General features: G+C 42.5%; 1 protein-coding gene across 2 annotated transcripts; it reads right to left on the bottom strand.

The window, feature by feature from the left end:
- Positions 1-10,079: 10,079 nt before the first annotated feature.
- Positions 10,080-14,468, bottom strand: dact2 (dishevelled-binding antagonist of beta-catenin 2). Of its 2 annotated transcripts, none has more exons than XM_061690155.1 (4): positions 14,097-14,468; positions 12,938-13,070; positions 12,551-12,841; positions 10,080-12,175 (listed from the first exon to the last, which is right to left on the bottom strand). In XM_061690155.1, exons 1-4 carry the CDS (start codon positions 14,370-14,372, stop codon positions 10,320-10,322), a joined length of 2,556 nt encoding a protein of 851 aa, XP_061546139.1. In that variant the 5' UTR covers positions 14,373-14,468; the 3' UTR covers positions 10,080-10,319. The 2 variants fall into 2 exon arrangements, with proteins under 2 accessions (XP_061546139.1, XP_061546140.1); XM_061690156.1 differs by having other exon boundaries at positions 14,232-14,468.
- Positions 14,469-26,979: the final 12,511 nt, after the last annotated feature.

Here is a 26,979-nt window from a genome sequence, read left to right as displayed (position 1 = left end):
GTTTCTCATGATATGCTGTGATTCACTGTGAATAAATCTGTCTTTTAGTAGCTTACTCTGACCTGTACAGATAGGCCGGTCACCACAAACTGAGCATGCGGTTCCCAACGATTCTTTGAAGTTGTATCTTGACCTCATCCAGCTCTGAGGAAACTCACTCACCAGAAATATTTCCTCTTAGGGGAGACATGCTGCGGTGCAAGTGAAGCTCATCTGTTTTGATTTTAATGTCTGAAATGCCTCATTCAAAAAGATGAGGGAGCTCAGTTGCAAGATGTCGTCTGAGATCCTCTAAAATCCTGTCCTTCATGTGTAAATCCCTCAACAAACTAGTCAAGAGTGTTACCCTGGCTTGTCCTGTTCAAAGGAACTTTGGGGTCAAACCTGCTGGGTCAACCTCCCTAAAAGTAACAAAGTTAGCTCCAAAGTAACCCAATTTTCTCTAGAAACACATGGGGCCCCTGATAGACTGTCATTCTCCCTTACTCTCCAGACCTGTTGTGATTTACTGCATCATTACCCAGCCCACATAAACATATCATCCATATGTCACCATTCAGTCCTCTGGGGGATTTTTACTGAGCTGTGGGTCCAAATTGTTAAAATGTATCCATCTTTGTTCTTACCATCATGGAACATCAGTTATGACCAGCACATAAAATGTTCTCAACAGAGATTCCATCATCTGTGCCAGTAGCGCATTAAATCAAAAACATTAGGCTTGGTTTATCTTGAAGCATATTCACTGTCAGGTGTTAATGTTTATCTTAACAGCCGTAAAAGGAAGTTCAGTTGCCACCCTTTTATTTAACTTATTTATACCAGGAAGCAGTGGTGCTAACTGTCAGGGGAAGAGAAAGGAAGGGTCACCATATGTTGTCTTTACGCACCACTTTGAAATACATCTATACATACATTGTGTTATTCGAAATCAATGCAATTAATGAGAAACTGGTGTGTAGCATTGCCTTCGACTGCAATATCCAAGCTCGAGCGTGCTAATTCTGCTTACTCCTGTTTAGATCACAAGATAACATTTCTTCTATTCCCAGTACAAAAGGTTAAGGCCAGCCCTCCCCCATAAATTACTTTGAGTCATGTTTCCAAGAGACATTCATCAGTATATTGTATACAAATAAAAATATGCACCATTTCAAACTTTTGACCTCTTCACCTGGACTATTTACGTGATGTGCAACAACACATAATGTTATTCTATAAATTGTCCTCTCCTGTGTGTTTCTACATGTGGAACTATTAAAAGAAATTCAGATTTTTCTACAGTCATTATCTGTGCTCTGTAATTCTGGGTAGATAGTGACAGCTGTCTGAACCTCTGGGTGCAGAAGCTCTATACTGCGTTGAGGATCAGTCTGTTCCTTGCATGACCCCTGACCTCACTGAGAGAGGGGTGGCTTGTCCAAATCACTCAAAAGACAAGACCTCAGGGAGTCCTGGAACTTCTTAGTGGAGTCGGCTGAGATTACCTTTGTATGCTTCACAGTATCATGTTTGTTTGCTTTTTTTTTTTGCCCTGAGAAACAAAAACAGTGAAACAGACACTAATGAAAACTAGTGAAACTGCAGAGTAGATATCCGGAACTGTAATTCAGACTGTGCGTGTTGAAGAACGCATTTTATAATCTTCAGCAATCTCACAATGAATGGAGCCGCGCCACTGCACCTGTGAGCTCTGACATGTTTCATCTGGGGAGAAGAAGCCAACCACTAACAATTCCTGTGAGGCAAAAGCAAACAAACCAAACAGCCATAGTGTCCCCAAGCAAATGCCACACTTTACCCAGTAACAAGAAACTTCCCCCTGCTGAATGAAATTTAATTGGACAGTCTCCTGCACTTGGAAAAAGTATAGTGTGTTTGTGTACATGGAATTTTATCTGGATGGATTTTGGATTATTATTTCTGCCTTAATCATGCTTTCCAACGAAATGGTGACGATAGTTGCTATTAAAGTTAATGATTTTAGGAGGACAGGCTGTAAAAAAGTGGATTTGTGATCATAAAATTAATAGAATATTAACACTTTCACACTTGAAGGGTGAGCCATCATTTAACAAGGGTCATGCACTGAAGGGAGACAAATAGGGATCTTTACATAAAGACTAGAATATTTGAGTACGTGTTAGACTTGAGTCCACTAGGCCTTGTGTTGTTTGAGCTGAAGGAAGCTACAGCTTTCAAGCAGCCATTGTGGAAGTTCTTACTGCGGATTTATGGCATCTTGTAGAAGGAGAGCAGTCACACGTGAAGGGCAGCCAAATAGTGAGAAGGAAGGAAGGGGAGAGAACTGCATGGAGTACATTGCATGGAGAAATATTTTTAGTATAATGCAAGACAGCTATACTGGTAGTTAGGGCCAAAAGTAATGTATTAGGACAATGAGCTCCTACAAATGTACCCGAATGTCATGTAGCCACACCGAAGGTTTTGTTGTCTGTCTCTCTGTAAGATGCCTTTTTCACACCACCTTCACCTGCATTGAGATACTGTTTGATTTCATATTGGTAGCTCCAGTCAAACAGCTACCAATACCTGATGTCAACTCCAGACTTTTATGTTTCATTTGTCGTGCAGTAACATGGAAATGGACTGCAACTAGCTGATTAAAATCCTTTTTAGGCCCTAAAAATTGAGGCACAACATTTTTTTTTCAATAATGCTGAACTCCATATTTGTGTGAAAACCGAACACTTCAATCATATCTTTGATTTCAAATCCATTGTGTGTGACATTTGTGTATTGTGTACAAAGGCAAAATCATACCTCTGTCATTGCCTCCTCATGGACATAGCTGTATTAATGTCGATCACTCGATGATTCTGTGCAGAAAAAAGGGTCACATATTGAGAGGAATTTATATCAGTAGGTGAGGGACTTGTTAGGGGCCATATGGGAGCAGAAAGAAGTGACATGGGACTGAAGGGGGGTACCTGTAGGGTCCCATGTACTGCTGTCACTCTGATCTTATCAGGGGGCCTGGCCAAGAGGAGGACCAGCTGTCACTCTTGCCGTGCTTTTGATGTCCTGAGCTCACACTCACCATTTCAGAGCAACCGTGCCTTAGTGGCTATTAATGGCTTTGTTGGGTAAAGTCGACAAACCCCACAGTAGGAAAAAAATGCAAGATAAAGCAAGATTGTTCCAGCCCTCTTAGGACATAGTTTAGAGCCTTCGGGCTTGACAAAAGAGGGGGGACAATCCTCTGAAGTGACAAGGACACAGGACATCCTGCTCATAAAACAGTCAGGACATCCTCACAGAGAAACCGAGTCTGATAATAGAGGAAGCACCATGCATTCAACAGATACACTCACTAGTTCCCTTAATGAGCACATGACCTCTTTTGAAACATATGCACTGTGTGGAGTCCCACTCAGCTTCTGAGAAAATGGTGTGATTATTTTTGCCTACTCACGCTCAAAAGGTTGCATCAGCCACACTTTAAGGCAAATGTAACAACAACAGGTTTCACATCACTAACGATGTAATATGCATGTTTTTTGAAGATTGCTGGCTAACATCTTGTATAATTACTTGTTATTCTCTCTTATTTGCCTAATTCTACACTTTGAATATGACAAATCGAGCAACCACAACAGTCCCATTACAAGCAAAACTGTAAACTAAAGGCAAAAACTGTGCCAGAAATGCTCTTGCAGTGTTAATATTTGAAACTGAGCATAATAATGCTGCAAATATTTGCTTTTCTCATGCATCAAACTCCAATTTGTTGTAAAAAGGAGTTAACTCTTGCAATACCATACTTACAAACTAAACAAAAAAATAGTTGTCATTAAACAATAATTATGTTAATTATAATAATTATTATGGATATATTCAACCCCAATTCCAATGTAATTGGGATGTTGTGTTAAACAAATAAAAACAGAATACAATGATTTGCAAATCACGTTCGACCTATATTTAATTTAATACACTACAAAGACAAGATATTTTATGTTGAAACTGATAAACGTTTTTGTTTTTAGCAAATAACCATTAACTTAGAATTTAATGGCTGCAACACATTCCAAAGAAGCTTGGACAGGGTCATGTTTACCACTGTGTTACATCACCTTTTCTTTTAACAACATTCAATAAACGTTTGGGAATTGAGGACACTAATTGTTGAAGCTTTGTAGGTGCAATTCTTTTCCATTCTTGCTTGATGTACAGCTTCAGCTGTTCAACAGTCCGGGGTCTCCGTTGTCGTATTTTACGCTTCATAATGCGCCACACGGCACGGTGCACGACTGGTTAGAGCGTCAGCCTCACAGTTCTGAGGACCGGGGTTCAATCCCTGGCCCCGCCTGTGTGGAGTTTGCATGTTCTCCCCGTACCTGCATGGGTTTTCTCCGGGCACTCTGGTTTCCTCCCACATCCCCAAAACATGTATTAATTGGAAACTTTAAATTGCCTGTAGGTGTGACTGTGAGTGGTTGTTTGTTTGTATGTGCCCTGCGATTGGCTGGCAACCAGTTTAGGGTGTACCCTGCCTCCTGCCCGATGATAGCTCGGGATAGGCTCCAGCACGTCCGCGACCCTAGTGAGGAGAAGCGCCTCAGAAAATGGATGGATGGATAATGCGCCACACATTTTCAATGGGAGACAGGTCTGGACTGCAGGCAGGCCAGTCTAGTACCCGCACTCTTTTACTACGAAGCCACGCTGTTGTACCACGTGCAGAATGTGGTTTGGCATTGTCTTGCTGAAATAAGAAGGCCCGCCCATGAAAAAGACGTTGCTTGGATGGCAGCATATGTTTCTCCAAAACCTATATGTACCTTTCAGCATTAATGGTCCCTTCACAGATGTGTAAGTTACCCATGCCATTGGCACTAATACAGCCCCATACCATCACAGATGCTGGCTTTTGAACTTTGCGTCCCTAACAGTCCGGATGGTTCTTTTCCTCTTTGGCCCGGAGGACACAACGTCCACAATTTCCAAAAACAATTTGAAATGTGGACTCGTCGGACCACAGTACACTTTTCCACTTTGCATCTGTCCATCTTAGATGAGCTCGGGCCCAGAGAAGCCGGCGGCGTTTCTGGGTGTTGTTGATAAATGGATTTTGCTTTGCATCGTAAAGTTTCAGGTTGCACTTACGGATGAAGCGCCGAAATGTATTTACTGACATTGGTTTTCTGAAGTGTTCCTGAGCCCATGTGGTGATATCCTTTACACATTGATGTCGGTTATTGATGCAGTGCCGCCTGAGGGATCCAAGGTCACGGGCATTCAATGTTGGTTTTCGGCCTTACATGCAGTGGTTTCTCCAGATTCTCTGAACCTTTTGATGATATTATAGACTGTAGATGATGAAATCCCGAAATTCCTTGCAATTGTACGTTGAGGAACATTGTCCTTAAACTCGACTATTTTCTCACGCACTTGTTCACAAAGAGGTGAACCTCGCCTCATCTTTGCTTGTGAATGTCTGAACAATTTAGGAAAGCTCCTTTTATACCCAATCATGGCCCCCACCTGTTCCCAATTAGCCTGTTCACCTGTGGGATGTTCCAAACAGGTATTGAGCATTCCTCAACTTTGCCTTTTTTGCCACCTGTCCCAGTTTTTTTGTAACGTGTTGCAGCCATAAAATTCTAAGGTTATTTACTAATGATTATTTACTAAAAACAATCATGTTTATCAGTTTGAACATTTAATATCTTGTCTTTGTAGTGTATTCAATTGAATAGCGTTTGAACATGTTGAACATGATTCGTAAATCATCGTATTCTGTTTTTATTTATTTTTAACACAACGTCCCAACTTCATTGGAATTGGGGTTGTATATGTGTGTGAGTTGTGTGTGTGTATATATATATATATATACACACACATACACATTTTGTGTACCGCCTATCCTCAGCAGTGTCACGGCTGTGCTCGGGCATATCCCAGCTGACTCTGGGCGAGAGGCAGGGTACACTCGGAACTGGTCGCCAGCCAATCGCAGGTCACACATAGCCAAACTAGCATTTGCACTCACATTCACATTCACACCTATGGGCAATTTAGAGTCTTCAATTAACCTGCCATGCATGTTTTGGGCATGTGAGACGAAACTGTAGTACCCGGAGAAAACCGACACAGGCACGGGGAGAAGATGCAAACTCCACCCAGGGGAGGCCGGATTTGAACCCGGGTCCTCAGAACCGTGAGGCAGATGTACTCACGTGTCGTCCACCATGCTTGACAAACACTCCTTTGCATACATGCACAAGGATTTTCTCTTCTAGACAATTGCTTGGCAGGGGCAAATGCACTCATTTTGCCCTCTGTTGGTGTGAGTGCATGCTCTCCATGCACTGCGAACTTTTGAACCACCCCCTGACCACAGCTTGAAGAGAGTTGAAACAATGGTAAGCAAACACAGTGGAGTGAATGAAGGGATTAGCTATTAAATGACAGGATGTGCTTAAAGAGGAGCAGGTGGTGGTAAAGGAAGGGCCTGCTATGCCTTGCACGAGGAGGACAGCATGAATCTCTTTGGGCTTGTTCACCATTTGCTTCGGCCTTCATGCCTGCAAGTCTTAGTCATTATCGTTACCCTGCTCACTTCTTCCCTTCACTTTCAATCTCTTCAAATATCTGTTCCCTATCTCTATTGTCCACTTCTACACAACCAGAGAAGCCTGCTCCTTAACTCCAGCTGCAGACAAAATGACATTCATGAGATTGGACATTCCGGTTCAGCCTCCTTCATATGTACAGGGGACAAAAGATACTAAAAAACCCACCCCCTCCATACAGAGGCGTCCAAAGACGCATGTGTATTTTAGTATTTTTTTTAGACTATGTGTATACATAAATATAATACCCAGCGAGAGAGGTATACAAAATTTACTGTATGACTTATCATACAACATAACCATATTTTTGCCACATGAAACCAACAATAATATAACAAAGACTAAACTGATATATACAGTATATACAGAACAGTAGACCGTTTTTTGCATTAGTAGATTTAGAAGTTGAAATGAAATAATGTATGCCAGATGATCCTCCACAAGAAAGCATGTTCTCCTCACTGTTGCCAGTGGAAAGCTGGACAATGAGTTTTCAAGTTGCCCCTTGTCGTCAGAATCCACATCTATAAAAGGAGCCCATCTCCCCTGTCCCAAGTTTTCCCATCTCGGAAGTCACATCACATCTCACATGACTCAAGCACACCCAGCAAAACTAGTTATATCAGACCAAAAACAATACAGTTACTGTAAGATAAACACAGACTAGGTTCGGTTCTCTTCTTGTAAACATTCTCAGAATAAACCAAAGGTAAATATGAGTGGCTTCACTGGAATTAAAGATAAATGGGAACGAGAGAGTGCAAAGAGATGTGTTATGAGCCTGGAGACAGACTAGTAAAGTCTGGTATAAATTAGGATTTGGGATTACCTCATCCTCACGTAAAAGGAGAACCCCTCCTCCAACTGGGACTCAAGTGAACCGAGTCAGAGTTTAATTAGCACCTGTCTGCGGCACACCCTTTGTTTTTTCTTTCCCCTCTCTACACTCTGTTTTGCGTTTGTTTGCAATGTTGCTCTTGTTTCATAGTTGTCACATTGCCAGAGAATTGTTAAAGCGAATAATATTTTGGATCAGTTACTTTGTTTCACAGGTTTATACAATAGAAATATGCTTTGACTGTTGTGCTAACAGCAAGAATCATCGCTCAGTGACCTTATGTGTAACATGTAATAAGATCACTGTCCAAAGCAGCTCAGCGACATGCGTTCTAATGACCTACGTAATCATCTGTCCCAGCACTGAGCGCACCTTTAATGACCGTTTTACCTATTTATATCCTTTTGGATGTTCACAACAATAATGTGGTTCAGAGAACATGTGCAAGGGGAAACCCGTTGTGATTTATGAAGTATAGATATACTAGTACCCAAGCTGACCAGTTGCTGCATGTATATTTTTTCCTCATCAAATCCCTAGAGACCGATTTAGCCAAAATGTAGAAATCCCTGCCTTTTAATGGAGATGCATCTTATTATACTCAGATGCATGGTTCTCTGAAAAAGGCATGATTTGTTCTGTTTTTCCTTTGGCAAGCAGATGTGATATTTCCACCAGTCTTTGTGGTGTCAGCACAAAAGTGTATGATATTGATGAGAACTGACATCTGCCCATGTGTGTTCTTGCATTTGATGTCAGAGTCTGAGTGCCTGAACGACAATCTATGTAATGAGATTCCACGTGACATCTGCGGTCCTTCATTATGACTTGAAAGGCATCAATGGGAAGTATTTCAGAAAGAAGCTAACACCTTCCATACAAAATACATCTACACTTAACTAAAACTTCTGTAAGATATCAGCCACCCAGGTAATAGTATTCTTAATTGTCTAATCTCTATGTGCCATATGCACATCTGTAGAATCATGGGCAAGGTGTTTCAATCTCAGACCATTGTTTGCCTCAAATATTTTTGTTTAAATGTATTGCTCCAGTAGAAGTATTTGTATGCACTTACATTTTTATTGAAAAGCCGATTATCAGATGATCATTTGACCCATTGCCCACAAAAGGGAACGCAAAACAGACATGCTAAACATGAATAGAAGAGCCCAGAGACAGCAAGGCTATAAAAATCCCCCCTAACCCCTCTTTTGTAGATATCCTCAGAGATGAGCCAGTGCTACAGCTGCAAAGGTCACCCAGAACACAAGGTCAAGCTGACACAGTCCTGCTTCACCCAACATCAAAGTGAAGTCCAGCTCTCTCTGAACCTGCTTAAAAACAGCAGCTCTAATCCTACCAAGGCCTTGTTGTCACCCTCATGGAGAGGACAGAGAGCATAGAAACCCCAAATAGTCAATTCAGTTGAAGCAATTTGCAGAATTTAAAAACTAACTTTGATGTGAATTGTTGCCTTTGCCCTTTAGACCTACATCTTGCGATGCGTAAAAAGACGAGCGCTGCTGAGTTGCCCTTCAGTGAGCATTTTAACTCAAAGTTTTCCTTTTCTTCTTGAAGAGCAATGGTTTATTGTTAAAGGAGAATGAGACAAGCTCTGACTTAATGGGAATTACATACTTGCCTCTGTAGTGATTATAGCTGCAGGGAACACACCTTTAAAGTCAAATTTGATGATACACTGACTATATGGCATCCCTGTAAGCTTCTTAGAAAATGTCAGGTCAGACTGGCTGGGTGATGGGAGAAAATGTTATTATATATGACCACAGGAGAGATCTGATGCCTGAAAGATTGGTCACTAGACCATTTACATTCACTAACAGATTTTTGCTCACTAAATCTTTAAAAGAATTTCAATTCATTTTGCAAATAAGATTATTTGATCTTCATGCCATTGTCCACAATCTAATCTCTTTTTCATAGCTCAGCAATAAAGGTCCTACCATTTCTCATTTCTCCTCCAGCCCATGTACACTAGTCGTTTTAAAAGTCAAAGCCTAAGCTCTGACAAACGAGTTGTAGCTCACTCACTTACTGTCATCACAATGTCCATTCATGTGTGGTGATTGTTAGTTTTACTGCTTCAGCGAAAATGTGTTTACTTTCATTTGAATGTCTGAGTGCCGTTTCACCCCACTAATTAAGCTTGACTGTCTGGGTCGAATGTTGAATCTGCAACTTATTAAGCCAACAGCTGGTCGGAATCAGGAAACTAGATAAGGAGCTGTTACAGATATCTGTGCTAAATTGGTTAGCCTCAGCAGGATGTTTGTCAGGCTCAAGATGTTTTGTTTCAACTACATGATAGTAACCAGAATGCAGTTTACTCACATCTAATAGCTAATAATTCAGTGCAAAAGACATCTCAATCAAACCCACAGTCATCAGTGGTTGTATAAATATGTTGCAAAAGTGAAGCATGCCTTAAAAGGCTCATGCAAGCTGATTCAATATTTATCAATTGGCAATTTATTATAAGAAACATGGATTGTTAGTCAGATCATATAAATACAGTAACAGACAAACAACTGCATGAAATAACGTTGGGTTTATTTGCCAATGTACACATTTTTACGACTTTATATTGAAGTCTTCAATATGACTAATATGACATGCAATGAGAAATGAATTAGAACAAGATCAAGATTTACAAATACGTGTAAGTATAATTGTGTTATACAAGCATGCTTTTCTAATAAAAAAAAAACAAAGTTTTGGTTATAACAATGATCATGAAAAACAATCAGAAAAAAGAAGGGTAGAATTGAGATTTTCCCAACAAAGTTATGTTTCCCACAGTTCTGTTTTTTTTTTTTTTTTTTCACCCATTGACAAATATGTTGCCCGAGGTAACTCTTCTACACCAGGGTCATGACCTTCAGCGAGGCAGGCTGGAAGCGTCGAATCTTCTTCTTCAGGGCTCGTGAAGCTTTGATGCGGCAAGCTGAAGGCTCTGGTCGTGGGAGTTGCTGGAGGGACTTTCCGGCTGCAGTGGGCCCCAGAGAAGCTTCGGCCCATACCAGGTCACCCTCCTCCTCAAGGCTATCCAGATGGTCCCCGTCCTCCATGGACAGGCTGCTGTCAGAGTCGGAGAAGGATTGGAAACTCTGGCTGGACTCACTATCTCCAAAGCGATTGGTGGTGTTATCGCTCAGCTCCCCATCGCTGCTTGTGGCAATGGTGGAATGAAAGAGTGACATGCACTCAGCTGAGTACTCAGACTCGCATCGAGGTGGGTAGAGGCTGGACATGTGGTAGGGTGCTGGGGGGTATCTGGCATTGAGTTTTGCATTGAATGAGTTAGATGATGTGGAAGGACGATGAGGTCCTATCCAGTGGCCTGACTTGGCGCTTGTACTGCGGTCTAAATGCATACTCCCTGGTGCATGCGCATAGAAGTCTTTGGACTTCTGATATTGAGCACACAAGGCTTGGAACTTCTCCCCATCAGATATCCACTTGGCAGCCCCTTGCCTCTTCTTCCTCTGATCTGCAGGCCTTTCGTACTCACCGCATTGCAATCTGCGGCTTTTGCTGGACTTGGTAGCAGCTGGAGCAGGGTGTGGCTTCGTATGGACCTTGTGGGTGTAGATTATTCCGGCGCCACATTGGCTTGAGTCTGAGCCTGAACCTTGTTTGTGCTCCTCACTTGGACAGCAGGGGTATTTCTGGAACACCTTCCCCTTTCCTGGTCTTCTCAGTTCGCCCTTGGACCCACTGGATTCTCGGGTTCGTTCGCCAGATGAGTAGGTGTGCTGCTGCCTCAGTGCTCGAGGCTTCTCACTGCTCTTTCGTCTGAGTTTTACTGCTTTGGTTTTACGATCAACTTGTCTCACTTTGACCCTCTGAATTCCAGCAGGGACAAATTTGGCATGGACAAACTGGGGGGAGCCAGTGTGGCCATTTTGCACCTCAAAGACTTGATTGTCATCTGCGCTTGAACTGTGTGACGTGACTGGTCTTTGCATATGACCCTTCTTGTCTGTGGGCCTTGTTTGTAGGCAGTCTCCACATACCTTTTCTGTGTGGCCTCTTGACAAAAAACTAACATGTGTTTTGTTCTTCTTCCTCAGTGTTGAAGTAGTGACCTCATCAGAGCTGTACTCTCTCACGACAGCAGGATATGAATACCTATATGAAACCTCCTGAGGTCTCTCAGACTGTTGGTGGCCTGTGTTATCAGTTGTTTCTGGACAGGAATGTGTCATGCAGTGTCTCCTCTGTTCATTATCTAGTGGCATGATGTTTGTGGCTTGAGTTGGGGGAGGCTGAGGGAGAGATACCGGTTTCTGAGGAAACACAGTTACGACTTCAGGTGGTTTCCTCTGATAGTTGCCGTCTGTCTGCACAGCCTCAGGTGCCATTTGAATGTGGATTTTGTTGTAGCTACGCTGGAGAAGTTTGTCAATGTAACCCAGAGTATTGGTATCACATCCCATTTCAGTACCCTCATGGAGCATGTCAGAATCACTCACTGGGGGCTTGTCTCCATCTATAAGTCCAGGTATGGCCGATTCCCCACTATTGAAAAAGATCGGACTTTGGAGGGCGATGGCATGCAAGGGGCTTGGGTAGTGGTACAATTCAATTCCACTGCGGGACACCAGATTGCTCTGGAACTTAGGGTTCATTGTGGGGATGTTAGGATGTGGTGGTTTCTTAGCATCCACTGGTTTATAGTTCAGCCCTAGAGTCATCATCCTGTCTAGGTCACCTGGGAAACACAACAAGCATAAAACCAGAATTGACCTTTCACATGACATATGAAATGAAGTCTGAGTATATATACAGTACTAAACTACACTATCAGTCAAACATCTATACACACTTTCTAGTGATACTGAATGAGAAACTATGTCCAAACCTTTGTATGGTAGCGTACATATATAGATTTAATTAATGCACATGCCAGTCAATAAAATGACAATGTTCATTTTAATAAATGCGCACATTATTATTGGATTTTATTCAATAACACATGAGTACCTAATGTTGTACTATGTGAGTTTCAATTCATAGGATTATGTGTTTTCCATTGCTCCATGATAGAAATTACCGGTAAACAAAAGAGCCGTCAAGGAATGTCTACCTGTTGACACAGGTCTTGGTCGTCCAAGTTCAGTGACAGTAGAGCTTGCTCTGATCCTACTGCTCCCCAGATGAAGGCCTGTTGCCCGGGTAGGGTTGGGGTGGGTTGCAACTTCATCAGCGGAACGACGACGGTATACATCAGCGTGTAATGCAGGGTTAACTTGACAATTAGCCGGACTTGTGGGAGGGAGGAGAAGACTTGTCTGGGAAGATGACAGACACTCGCTGTACACAGATGTGCAGGAGTTTGACAAGGAGCAAGAGCCTCCATCACTGAGCTCATAGAAACCTGGAGAGAACAATTACGCAATGGTGAAACTCAATTGGCTTCATGCTTCCTTCCTTAAATGTAGAGAGTCGTGTGGGATAATGTGAGCATACACACCTGAACTTGGCCTGCTGTCACTCTCCAGTTGCTCAGTGGACGCCTTGCTTACATCAAGCTTCAGATCACTTATTTGTTGGTCAAGCTGCTGGAGGTGAGTCTTCAGTCCTACATCCTGTTTCCGAAGACGAGACTGTAAGAAAGAATATGTTATTTCAGACAAACCCCTGTCAAATATGCGCATCACTAGCTAAAACATGAGTTTGTGCTCTTGTGCTTATTTACATTTGGGTATAACAAAATAAGCAGGAAATGAAAAAATAGGCAAGAAACTACAACTACTGTACAATCCTTAGAAAAAGAGGTACTACTCAGCTGTGGCTGATTATTAACCCCAGCAGGACATGGGGGAGCAGGGAAAAGCAGTGGTGGGTAACTCATTTCTCCCCCACAGCGAAGGCTGGCCATTGTGTAAACTGCTTGGAGGAGCGAAGCTTGGGGGTTGGGATGGAGGAATGGAGGACTGTTTGGTTTGCGGCCAAGGCCTGGCAATTACTGTTACAGTTGTTACTGGGGTGGAAAATAGATATACTTTTAAATCACGTTCATTATATTACATTTATTTTCCGGCATCAACAATTCAAGTGTTTAGAATATACAGCAAAAATGTGACTTTTGAGCAACTCAATATATAGCTAATTTAAAATGGGACGACGTGAAGAGACTTGGTGAGGTTTAACCCTCATATGGAGCACAAGTATCACACAATAAATCATTGTAATTTGGGCAGGCGTGAGAATCCCTGCTCTTCCTGCAAACGGTTATAACGCACGGCCAAGCTTGTCACGGACAGGACCTCACATTGCCAGTTGTCAGTGATTGTCACTCTTAAGACAGAACACAGCATCCTTCATTTGATTATTTCCTGGCATTAGTGGTTAACGATCGCGACTACCCCCCTGGAGCCTCCATCACTTATACTTTGCCACAGCAATGAACCTGATTTATGACTCCAATCTCGCTTCCTATCTCCAGCTGAGTGCTTGAAAGTATGCTAATAAACCAAGGTGCGCACATCAGCTGACTGCAGCATTCATACCAAACGATTTACAATCGAGCTAAGGATGAAAAGCGCGCGATTGAAAATATTCTCGTCAGATTCCAGACATCTATTTTAAGTGATCTCCTTTACGACTTTGCGTTGAAACCAACTTCCTACCAGCTGTTGCTTCAGAGCTGTGAGGGTCGCCTCCAACCGCTGCTCCTCCGCCCCCATCCTCCTCCCGGCGTCCTCCGGACCGGCGTGCAGGCGAGCGAGCGGCTCTTCCCGGTTCACCCCGAGCGCCCAGCTCACCATGTCGCCCTGTCTGTCCCGAAGCAGATGGAGCTCTTGCAACCCGGCCACGGCGGCCTGCAGCCTCTCCCCTACCCTGCTGCGGTCCATCCCCACGGCGGCGCTCATCATTCCCACGCAGGAAACTTTGGTGCTCAGCATGTTGGAGGGCAAACAGCGTGCATATCCAGACACTTTGATATAATGAAGGAAAAGTCTCTACGACTGAAGGGTTGTTTGCTGCTGCTGCTGCTGTTGTCGACCTGCTTGGTTTTTAAACTACCTGATAGAGCTACCCCCGATCTCCGAGGAGAGATTCAAGCTCCTCCCACAGACCCAACGGCCTCGCTCCCTATTGGCTGGCCCCTATTGGCCCCATTCAACATCTGGTTCGAATCTTCCCATTCAACTATTCCCCGGACCTCGAGGACACGTATAATATACGTCGTATGTGGGCATAGTACGCCATTAAGTGTGATTGTTCCATTTCCATTTTCATTGTAAATAACCTTTTGAAAAATATTACGCTTTCCACTTTGTACACATTCTATCTATCTATCTATCTATCTATCTATCTATCTATCTATCTATCTATCTATCTATCTATCTATCTATCTATCTATCTGTCTGTCTGTCTGTCTGTCTGTCTGTCTGTCTGTGTCTGGCCAGAGTGTTTTCCAACTGCTATTTGAGCCAAGGCAAATATTTTACATGAGAAAAAAAATAAAGGTTAATTATGTACCTTCTGCCATCTAGTGGAAGAGAATTCGATTTTTCTACCGATCACTACACGTCGCTGGGAGAGATAAATGGAAAGAAAATGCATTATTTGGTGTGAATAAATAATTGTTGGCCCGGTAAATTAAAAATGTATAATTGGACACTCTAACTGACGTTGTACTCTGCTGACTTTTTTGTTTTGTCAGCACAGTGAACACAATACTGGATCATGCAAATATCTGTGAAAACCCATAGACAACTTCGCCCTCTTGTGGTAGAAAGGGATGTATTTTGTCAGGGTCGGTGGGGTCGTGTATGATAAGAAACGTGGGAGTTATAAATATAAATCCTGTCACTAACGTATTACTTTAATTAGCACTCGCGTGTCTGTGCTGCAAGTCGTCGCTGTCACATTGACGTCAATGAAACAACTCGGACAATAGTGAACATTCAGTTGGACGGGTCAACGAGATACTTGCAGTAGAAATGTTCTACATTTATTTTCTTTCCAACTGGGTGATTATGTAACTAATGTGGGACACACTAATGATATTGTTTTAAAAAATGTTTTCACTTTATATATATATATAAATATAAACGCAACACTTTTGTTTTTTGCTGCCATTTTTCGTGAGCTGGACTCAAGGAACTAAAACTTTTTCTACATACACAAAAGGCCATTTCCCTCAAAGTCTGTCTAAATCTGTTTTAGTGAGCATTTCTCCTTTGTCGAGATAATCCATCCCACCTCACAGGTGTGACATATCGAGATGCTGATTAGACAGCATGGTTATTGCACAGGTGTGCCTTAGGCTGGCCACAATAAAAGGCCACTTTGAAACGTGCAGTTTTGCTTTATTGTGGGGGTCAGAAAACCAGTCAGTATCTGGTGTGACCACCATTTGCCTCACGCAGTGCAACGCATCTCCTTCGCATAGTTGATCAAGTTGTTGATTGTGGCCTGTGGAATGTTGGTCTAACTCCTCTTCAATGGCTGTGCGAAGTTGCTGGATATTGGCAGGAACTGGAACACGCTGTCTTATGCGCCGATCCAGAGCATCCCAAACATGCTCAATGGGTGACATGTCCGGGGAGTATGCTGGCCATGCAAGAACTGGGATGTTTTCAGCTTCCAGGAATCGTGCACAGATCCTTGCAACATGTGGCCGTGCATTATCATGTTGCAACATGAGGTGGTCGTGGATGAATGTCACAACAATGGGCATCAGGATCTCATCACGGTATCTCTGTGCATTCAAAATGCCATCAATAAAATACACCTGTGTTCGTTGTCCATGACATACGCCTGCCCATACCATAACCCCAACATGGGCCACTCGATCCACAACGTTGACAGCAAACCGCTCGCCCACACCCCGCCACACACGCTGTCTGCCATCTGCCCTGAACAGTGAAAACCGGGATTCATCCGTGAAGAGAACACCTCTCCAACGTGCCAGATGCCATCGAATGTGAGCATTCGCCCACTCGAGTCAGTTACGATGATGAACTGCAGTCAGGTCGAGACCCCGATGGGGATGACGAGCATGTAGATGAGCTTCCCCTGAGACGGTTTCGGACAGTTTGTGCAGAAATTCTTTGGTTATGCAAACCGATTGTTGCAGCAGCTGTCCGGGTGGATGGTCTCAGACAATCTTGGAGGTGAACATGCTGGATGTGGAGGTCCTGGGCTGGTGTGGTTACACGTGGTCTGCGTTTGTGAGGCCGGTTGGATGTACTGCGGCTTACGGTAGAGAAATGAACATTCATGATGGCGGGCTAAAGCGCAGTAACCTTTGTCTACATTTTATGCACAACTACTTCATGCAGAGGAAAAAGTTATCACACTCTGTGTTTAAGTAGAATACTTCCATACAAAGAAAAACTCTGGTAAAAGAAGTACTTATTCAACTCCCTTGCTTAAGTAATAATAAAAAGCAGTCTCTGTAAAGTACTTAAGTTCAAACGTAAAAAGTAAAAATAAATGTTTACTGTCGGTTACACAGTACCTATTTTACAGCTTTTCTCAACTGGTTCGGCTCATTTCTTGAAACAGAAATTACTTTCTCAAAATAACATGGACACATTTCCAAACCCTCTCACAATTGTTCACAACAGATTCCCCCCCCCCCCATTCCTTTCATTAAAATTCTGATGTTGTAGTACATGTCTCAATTTCTCAGTACATCTTCATAGACAATTAAGTACAGATAGCCTACAGTTAACACAGTTAGCCTACAGTACCCTGGAATGGCTTACCCATAGAAATTAGAGCAGCTATATCTGTAGAGAAGTCAAAATATTGACTTAAGAGATATTTCAACACTCTTGCATTTAGTTAAACCACACCCATTATGCAATTGGTCACATGCTCTGCCTTATCCCCTGACATCTGGATTTTGTCCTGTTTTACTTCTGCTTCACTTCCCCACCCCGTCCGTGTTTGGCGAGGGGGCTGGGGGGGAATGATTGAAGTAAGGCTGTTGCTGTAAGGATTCTGCATCGACTGACTGCGACAGGTTCTGCGAAAGAACTACTTCACTGGAAGCATCAACATGCAAAGCAAAGCAAATTTATAGTACATTTCCTACACAAGGTAACTCAATGTGCTTTACATGATTACAATCATTTAAAGACAAAAAATAAGTAATCTTAAAAAATTGTTAACACAAAAAAAAAAAAAAAAATATATGCAGGATGTTTGAAAAGTAACTCCCTATTTTCAAGTGCTTGTAATTTATTTCGGAACTATAATTTTTACAAGAAATGAACATGAGAAGAAAGTGTATTGCATGGAGTTTTATTTAAAATTCGATATGGGCGCCAGCATTAGTCACCAGTTTCTCAAGACGCCTGGGAACCGCATTAACTGATTTCACAAGGAACTCTTGTGGGATGGAAGACATAACTTCCCGTAAGTATTTTAAAATAGGGAGTTACTTTTCAATCACCCTGTATACATAAAATGCAACACTTAATTCCATTAAATGGACTCTCATGCTGTTTATATTAACATTGTACAGCATCATATCATGTGATCCATGAAGCCCACTCGTCATCCATCGCAGCCTCGAAATCCCGGAATGGGGGTCCCTCCCAACTGCGATCCCATCTCAATGACACCGAGCTCAAATGGGTTTTTTCTGAGTTTTTGGGATGGGGGGTGTTGAGCAGGTGATGGAGTTGATTTTTGTCAACTGTGGGCCCGTGCGAAGCCCTTTGAGACTCTTTAGTGATTAAGGGCTATATATATATATATATATATATATATATATATATATATATATATATATATATATATATATATATATATATATTTTTTTTTTACCGCTCCTTATGTCTTTTTTTATGTCATGTTATTCAAGGTTGAAAATAGTAACACGCCTTATGACAAACTAACGAGTAGAAAGTACAGATATTGGTCTTCAAATGTAGGGAATAAAAGTATTAAGTCATAATACCTTACAAATCTATACAAGTACAGTCACAAAGTAGTTGTACTACTTCACACCACGGCTTCTGAAACTCCTGATTTCCTCTGTGTCAGTGGCTATGTAACAAAGTGACTCAGATGAAAAGTATTTCTTTTAATCAATGTCAAGCAAATGAAATACACGTTCCACTGTTCAGCAATGTGATAACACACCAATAATGCAGTGATTACTAGACCCTGATCATAGGTGAAGGGAAGTTACTGTACACAATGATCACTGTGTTTGGAAATATGCTATCTTTAGAATCTTAATGCTGGAGTTCAAAGGAAACACATGCACACATGATGCATAGTAAACTAAATGCTCTCCACACAAGAGGGCAGTCTAACACTATTTTCCACACTTACTCAGCTTCCTTTTTATTGTTGGATTCCCACACTCGTAACCTTCGTGGTTTGCTGAGGTCTTTAATTCAAATGCTGCTTGTTCATCCAACTGATATTATTCACAACCACAGAATCCAATTACATGTTTACTCCATCACACACGCTTGTCACAATGTCATCAAGATGCTCACATTATAGTGCATACAGTGCATTGCGACGACCACTCCTCGAGGGGATAGCGTCATGTCCTTATGATGTTGCTGACATACAACATTGCATTGTGAAGCCTGGATGTCTCCTGTGCCTACAAGGTGACATCAGCAGGAGTGCCCACGTACACTTTTTATACTGGAAGTCAAAATTTCACTTCGTTGGTCTGTACATTTTTCTTTCTTTATTACAAATAATGTATGGATCTTCATATAGCTTTGCCCCACTAAAAGGGCAGATGGTACAATTCACTTGTTTCTACCTGAAGCTATTCATACAGCAGAATAGCTTTCTGTTAAACTAAACAGACCCAAACTTCACACTGAGTAAGTCAGTTTGTGAGTAAATTCAATTGAGATGAGATTATTTCAGTAGATATACTTTTGTGACATTTTTGTTTGCTTGTGTGCTGTGAGATTAGCAAAATGCCAAATATGTGCTGGCTCAACAATGAATGAAAGTATTCAAATTGCCTAACATGCATGTTTTTAGAATGTGGGAGGAAACTGGAGTTAACGGAGGAAAACGCACGTAAGCACGGGGAGAACACGCAAACCTCACACAGAGATGTTCCAAAAGAGATTCGAACCCCTATCTCCTGAGTGTGACATCATACTTTTCTCTGCCGATTGGATGGGAGAAATCACATTGTTTTACTGGTTCATCGTGAGATTTTGATGTAAGTTACCAAATATGTTTCCTCGCCCTATAAAGGAGCAGGTATTGAGATGAAGTGCAGGTAGATAGCGACGGTAACAATGGAAGATACTGCTTCAAACGGGATGAACAGGGTGGAAGTCACCTAGATAACCATGGGGTTTTGTCACATGTGGGAATTGGCCAGTGAGGTGACTCTCTTTTGTCTATTCTTGGTACATGAAAAACAACCTTTTCACATTTAGGCATCACAATCTTATGACTTCAAAGTAAGCTAAATCTGATATCATTGTAAGACTATGATACCAAAAAGGAGGATGATTCCCTATAATAATCTTTTTTTTCAACATCTACTTGTGTTGTAAGGAATTTCCATATGGGTTGCCTGACTGGAAAGCCCTTTGACAATATTTTGTGAGAAGTGATTTTGTTTTGCATCTGACAACACAGTTAAAAAAAGTGAGTGACTGAAGGAACAAAGAAGAACCTATTCTGTCATTTTCTACTGACAATCAAACATCTATATGTTTTTACTCCGAACCTTAACAAGTTAGGTTTTGTCTCTGTTTTTGAGCAATTCTAAATTTACGAGGGACTTCAGATCTGAGAATATCCTCTATTTTCATACGAGCAAATGCATGAGAAGTCTTAATCCTATAAGAATTATGTGTATGAGTTGAAATATATTGAACAACAACCTTCAAGTGCCACATTTTGCCCGTCTTGCAGACAAGTTTCACAAAGATATGCTCTGCTCCGATACTGTTACTGTCTAAGCTATAGTTGGATTCTTACGCTCAGTCACAGCACAATCCAGCATGTTAAGGTTCTATTCACTGTCAGTGGAGCAGCTCAAAGATCTATCTCCTGATGAAAAGCGAGATTAGTAGCTTGAATATGTGGGTTTCAGCTTTGATTAGAAGTTGTTCATGCCAAAAAAGTTGAATGAACTTTATGCTGTCTCTTCTTTGTACTTGGCTTACTTTTCTGGATTGAATAGGGTTATCTATTTAATGCAGTAGACTTTTCATCTAACTGGTCATAAAATAGGCGAATTTCAACATAACAGCTCATGTTGATTAACAGCAGCGGTGAAGCCAGCCCTTTATTGGGTGGGTTCAAGGCCACCCAAAACTTGCCTTAGCCCACCCCATGAATTCGTCCTCAAATTAACTTGAAAAAAAAGTTTCTCTTTTCTTTTTTTTTTTAGAAGAAAAATATTCTGTGATGATAGCACACGCTTTGGCATTGACAAAAAAGTAAACCTCGTGAAAATCGGTTCCCAACATGGCCTCCACATAGGCACGTCAGTTAGCCGGATTGCTACAATGCGCTGGTGTGTAGACTTCATATCTGTGGTCAAAACCACTCCACCTATTTCCAGCTGTGTTAACGCTAATGACCAGATAATGCTTGATTCACAGCCCCAGAAAAAAAAATTATCAAAAAAATAAAAAAAACTAACTCCCCTGGCAAACCTTTTGTCTACTTATTTCAAGTAAAAATGATCTTGAAACAAGTGAAAATTGTCTGAAAACAAGCTGACAAGTTTTTTTGCAGTGTCGGTCTTTATTTTCAGTTTAAAAGCAAAACAAAAACGCTGCTCAGGTCTCTTTCTTTGCCATAACTACATATGCTAAATCATGTTAAAGGCTAATTTACGACAGGACACCTTATGAAACACTGTTTGCAAATGTCTGCTTTTCAAGAGATGGACTTACGCTATTTTATTATTATTTTTTCATTTTTTTACAAGACAGGCAGGAACAGGTGAGCGACTGCAAAAAACAAAACAAGTACCAGTCAGGTACCAGGTACCAGTCCTCTTGAGAGGGGTTGGACTCTCTTCCACTCTGGAGTTGCCCACAGAGAGAGGCACCGAGCAGGTGTGGGTATACTTATTGCCCCCTGGCTCGGCGCCTGTACGTTGGGGTTCAGTCCGGTGGACGAGAGGATAGCCTCCCTCCTCCTTCGAGTGGGGGGATGGGTCCTGACTGTTGTTTGTGCATATGCACCAAACAGCAGATCAGAGTACCCACCATTTTTGGAGTTCTTAGAGGGGGTGCTGTAGAGCGTTCCCGCTGAGGACTCCATTGTTCTGCTTGGGGACTTCAATGGTCATGTGGGCAATGACAGTGAGACCCGGAAGGGCGTGTTTGGGACGAACGGGGGGAAGCAGTGCACCATCAACACGGTGTATAGTGGGGATGGGGCACTGTTGACCTCGACTCGGGACGTTGTGAGTCGGTGGGGAGAACTCTTCGAAGACCTCCTCAATTCCACCGACATGCCTTCCCATGAGGAAGCAGAGTCTGGGGTCTCTGAGGCGGGCTCTCCTATCTCTGGGGTTTAGGTCCCCGAGGTGGTTAAGAAGCTAATCGGTGGCAAGGCCCCAGGGGTGGATGAGATTCGCCCGGAGTTCCTAAAGGCTCTGGATGTTGTAGGGCTGTCCTGGTTGACACGCCTCTGCAACATTGCGGTGGTCCCCCTTTTTAAGAAGGGGGACCGGAGGGTGTGTTCCAACTACAGGGGGATCATACTCCTCAGCCTCCCTGGTAAGGTCTATTCAGGGATGCTGGAGAGGAGGGTCCGTCGGGAAGTCGAATCTCAGATTCAGAAGGAGCAGTGTAATTTTCATCCTGGCTGTGGAACAGTGGACCAGCTCTTCACCCTCGGCAGGGTCCTCGAGGTTGCATGGGAGTTCGCCCAACCAGTCTACATGTGTTTTGTGGACTTGGAGAAGGCGTTCGACCGTGTCCCTCTGGGTGTCCTGTGGTGGGGTGCATCAGGAGTATGGGGTGCCGAACCCCCTGATCCGGGCTGTTCGGTCCCTGTATGACCAGTGTCAGAGTTTGGTCTGCAATGTTGGCAGTAAGTCGGATTTCTCTCCGGTGAGGGAAGGACTCCGCCAAGGCTCTCCTTTGTCACTGATTCTGTTCATAACTTTTATGGACAGAATTTCTAGGTGCAGTTGAGGCATAGAGGGGGTCCGGTTTGGTGGCCTCAGTATTGAATCTCTGCTTTCTGCAGATGATGTGGTTCTGTTGGCTTCATCAAGCCCTGATTTCCAACTCTCACTGGAGCGGTTCGCAGCTGATTGTGAAGCAGCTGGGATGAGAATCAGCACCTCCAAATCTGAGACCATGCTCCTCGGTCGGAAAAGGGTGGGGTGCCTTCTCCATGGTCGGCAATGAGATCCTGCCCCAAGTGGAGGAGTTCAAGCATCTTGGGGTCTTGTTCACGAGTGAGGGAAGAATGGAACGGGAGATTGACAGGCGGATCGGTGTAGCATCTGAAGTGATGCGGACTTTGTATCGGTCTGCTGTGGTGAAGAAGGGCTAAGCTGAAAGTCGAAACTCTTGATTTACCGGTCAATTTACGTTCCTACACTCACCTATGATCACGAGCTGTGGGTCGTGACCGAAAGAACAAGATGCCTGTATACAAGCGGCCGAAATGAGTTTCCTCCGCAGGGTGTCCGGGCTCTACCTTACAGATAGGGTGAGAAGCTCGGTCATCCGGGTGGGGATCAGAGTAGAGCCGCTGCTCCTCCGCATTGAGAGGAGCCAGATGAGCTCGCTAGGGCATCTGATTAGGATGCCTCCTGGACGCCTCCCTGGTGAGGTGTTCCGGGCACGTCACACCGGGAGGAGAGCCCGGGGACAACCCAGGACAAGCTGGAGAGACTATGTTTTTAGCAAATAATCATTAACTTAGAATTTTATGGCTGCAACACATTCCAAAAAAGCTGGGACAGGGTCATGTTTACCACTGTGTTACATCACCTTTTCTTTTAACACCTTTTGTCCGGGTACTCCGGTTTCCTCCCACATCCCAAAAACATCCATGGTAGGTTAATTGAAAACTCTAAATTCATACTCAGATGTGAGTGCGAATGTTTGTTTGTTCATATGTGCCCTGGCAAGCAGTTCAGGGTGTAGCCTGCCTCTCGCCCAGAGTCAGCTGGGATAGGCTCCAGCACGCCTGCGACCCAAGTGAGGCTAAGCAGTACGGAAAATGGATGGATGGCTATATGCCTCCGTGTTAAGTATGACTGTGCAGGTGTAACAGCTCTTGCCAGTGACTGTAAATGCCAGGGAATTGTCGATCGATTGAATTATTTGAGAAGGTCAATAACTGTAGATGGCTTGAATATAGATCAGTTTGCACTGGTGGACCTGATCAGCTCTAGCTTGCATCAACTTGTCCCTTGCACGCTGCTGACTGAGTTGGTATGCCTTTAGAGTGCAGAACCTCGAAACATGAGAGAGACCTTTATGCTGTATGCTCACAAAATTATCTCCTCATCAAATTTTATTTGAGCTGAGCTAACTTCTGTTTATTCAGCAAGTGAGCGAGACTGGCTTCCATGCAGTGTAGTCCTGTAAATCATAAAGACATCACTCTGCATTAACATTGATTTAGCATTGCTTTAATACTTTAGTGTGTGTGCAGCGTTCAGCCAAGTTCCCGATGAGAAGCAAAAACAATAAATGTTCCATGCCTCTTGTGTGACAAGCAAGACAGCCCTGTGGAAAATATACACATATACAGTATATTAGTATCGTGAAAGCCCCAAATTAGGTTGTCAAGAAGCACTCACACAACCAAAATGAATGTAATGTTCATTTTCAAAATTATTTTTTTATATTGTATATAAAGTGTTTAGTATATAAATCATTGAAATAAATTATATAGTGTGTTCATAGAATTCATGTCTATTTGGGTATTAGATGGAGAAAAATATAAGTCTCAAAGACACCATTTACCAACTTTACAGACTATATTTTTAGCATGGATATAAAAATCTATAAGTCATTGGAAGGGACACTTGGTCTCAAATGGCAAATAACTTTTTTTTTTTTTAAATATGCGAGACACATTGGAGTTGGCATGTCTTGCAAATATATTCCACTGACCTTAGCTGCTTTACAGTCTTTCCAGATAAAGACAAAACTCAGTGGTTGATCAGATGCTTGAGAGTCACTTTATTTATCCGTCTTTACAGACCACACAATATCATAAGCATAACTGTAACTTCAGGTTTACGGGCATGGAATGTCACATTGGCTCTGCCGCTGCCTAAACACATAAGAACAGTCGGATATTCCATATCATTTGGTTTGTTATTACAGCTCTGAAAAAGCTACTTTTAAACAATATACTTGGGCAAGAAGTCTCAGCATGCACATGCTTTATTTATTCTTTTGGCCGAAGACACAAGTCATTGTGCAACTGTATTTGAGTCTCCAGTTAAGAAACACAACTGTGGTTCAATGGGATGGCCCAAAGACATGTTTTGCACAAAGGACTTCTGTTTTGAGGATTGGATAATGTTTTCATGGCTGCTTGTGGCATGCAATTTTCAGCAGTTAGCTCACTAGACTAAAATGGCTCATAAACTACAACTTCGGCCATGAAAATGTGCACAGATACTCTTGATTCCCAAAAGTCAACCTGATGGACCGATTCTTTAGTCACCATGCTCCTTTTTTAAACTCTGTTTCCCAGTGGTGTCTTCAAATGTTCTAATTTGTGTTGTACACTGCTTCCTGGTTAGTTTTAATTGTCAACATTTTCTCATCTTTCTAAATTTCATGGTGGACATGGAGTTTTGTTTCAGCAGTCCTTTGAGTATTCCATATCGGCAGGGATGCACATAATTGACATGCACAACTGCCACAGTTCCCCATTCTTAGCCTTTTAGAAAAGAAGGTGAGGTCTTACTAAAGCTGTCAACATACAACACTTCTTCTGGGCAACACCAATGACACTGATGACATTGTGATGTGCGATTTGTCACCAGCAGCCTAACCAAAACAGCCTGCTACTCTCTCTTTGGCTGCACATAGGAGGAAAACATCAAACTCAGGGGGTCTCATTGCCAAGCAAGATGACTGGATGGTACTCAGTATTCAATATCAGTGAAGGAGCAGTCACCTCCTCTCTAATACGCTATACTTCTATTAATTGTAGAGTGTATCTGTATCCTCAACTGAAACAAATAAATGCCTCACCTCATACATAGTAGTAGTTGGCTAGCGTTTCTGGAGGCATAATGCAGCACAACAACAAAAACGCAACACAGCCCTGTTTGGTCTATTGCGTATGTTTAGATGAGCCAACCCCTGAGAACTGCATTGAAAAGAAATAAATCACTGCAAGTGCAAACTGGAATAGAAAGACTTTGCCAGACTGCTGGCGCTTGTCTGCTTTGGATGTGTGTGGAAATAAAGCAGGAGAAAATTAATTTAGCTTCCAACTGCACTGTGTTATTTATAGGAACCAAGAAAAAAAGGACATGCAAATAATCTCTCTCTCTCTCTCTATCTCTCTCTCTCTCGCCCTCTCTCTCTCTCACCTGAACAGTTCCAGCTGTCCTCTGGTGTGCTAATCCACCTGAAGTCCTTCATGGGAGTTCGTCTGTCCCAGAAGAGATGGACTGGAGGGAATGAGGCTGACAGCACCAAAACAGCTCGTCTCTGAGGCTGAAAGCCTCACCAAGACAAAAAAGCCTCCCAATACCCACTTTTACAAATCTGATGCTCCCCACAGAGGAGAGAAGGCCACTTGTCTTATTCAATGTCTGTCATGTGCTCACCCCTTGAGAAACTGTTCTTCCAGGTAGTGAGTGTTCTATACTGAGGACCTTAGGCGTGTGTTTCATTAAATAATGGACCACACAAGACTGTTTTGTAGTTCCATAAACATATGAAACAACTATCACCAGATTAATGTTTAATTTTGCACAAACAAAACTCAGAGCTGGTATCCCAGATGCCCATCGCCCACTGAAAAATATACAGTGGAGACCAAATCATCAGTGTAATGTCTTTTCATGTCTGAGGTGAACTCAAAAATATCAACAAGTTGACATTTTCTGTCTATTTTAAACCTGGAAAACCAGATTCAGTCCACTAAGCAAAAACAAATGCCCTGACCAGCAGCAATTACCTCAATTATGTTTCCCTCCTAGCAGAGACAAAAAGTGTGGATTAGGAATGTTTGTAACAAGATAATATAGAGCAAATGTTTGCAAATTCCTCAGCATCACTCCTCAGATATTTGAAGAGTGAGAGCTATAAACTAAATGCTCTCTGCTGAGGTCCTCTTTTATTCTGAGTGATATCCTCCTTTGAGAAAGAGTCATATAGAGGGAGCTGAAGGTCAAGCTGGGAGCCATTTATTCAATGTCAGTATGGTAAGTGGAGGCGGTGAGAAAATTTCATCCGTTGGGTGTCTTAAATCCTCTATTTCTGTTTCTCCTTTTCTGCTCTAGGTTGAGGTCGCAAGATGTTTATGGTCGTTGAGGTGGAAAAAAATCAAGGCCATTCCAGTTTGAAGTGCAAGAGCAAGTGATGC

This window comes from Phycodurus eques, chromosome 11 (assembly GCF_024500275.1).
Source record: "Phycodurus eques isolate BA_2022a chromosome 11, UOR_Pequ_1.1, whole genome shotgun sequence".
In the NCBI taxonomy this organism is placed as follows: Eukaryota; Metazoa; Chordata; class Actinopteri; order Syngnathiformes; family Syngnathidae; genus Phycodurus; species Phycodurus eques.
The sequence above is the reverse complement of the archived record's forward strand: the minus strand, read 5'-3'. Positions and strand labels throughout refer to the sequence as shown.

Excerpts from the sequence above, each read along its gene's own strand:
- dact2 (XM_061690155.1), bottom strand. The coding sequence starts at position 14,372 with ATGCTGAGCACCAAAGTTTCCTGCGTGGGAATGATGAGCGCCGCCGTG. Across the intron at positions 13,071-14,096 it reads CAGCTCTGAAGCAACAGCTG|TCTCGTCTTCGGAAACAGGA; the intron begins GTAGGAAGTTGG and ends TCTTTCTTACAG. Across the intron at positions 12,842-12,937 it reads TGACAGCAGGCCAAGTTCAG|GTTTCTATGAGCTCAGTGAT; the intron begins GTGTGTATGCTC and ends TGTTCTCTCCAG.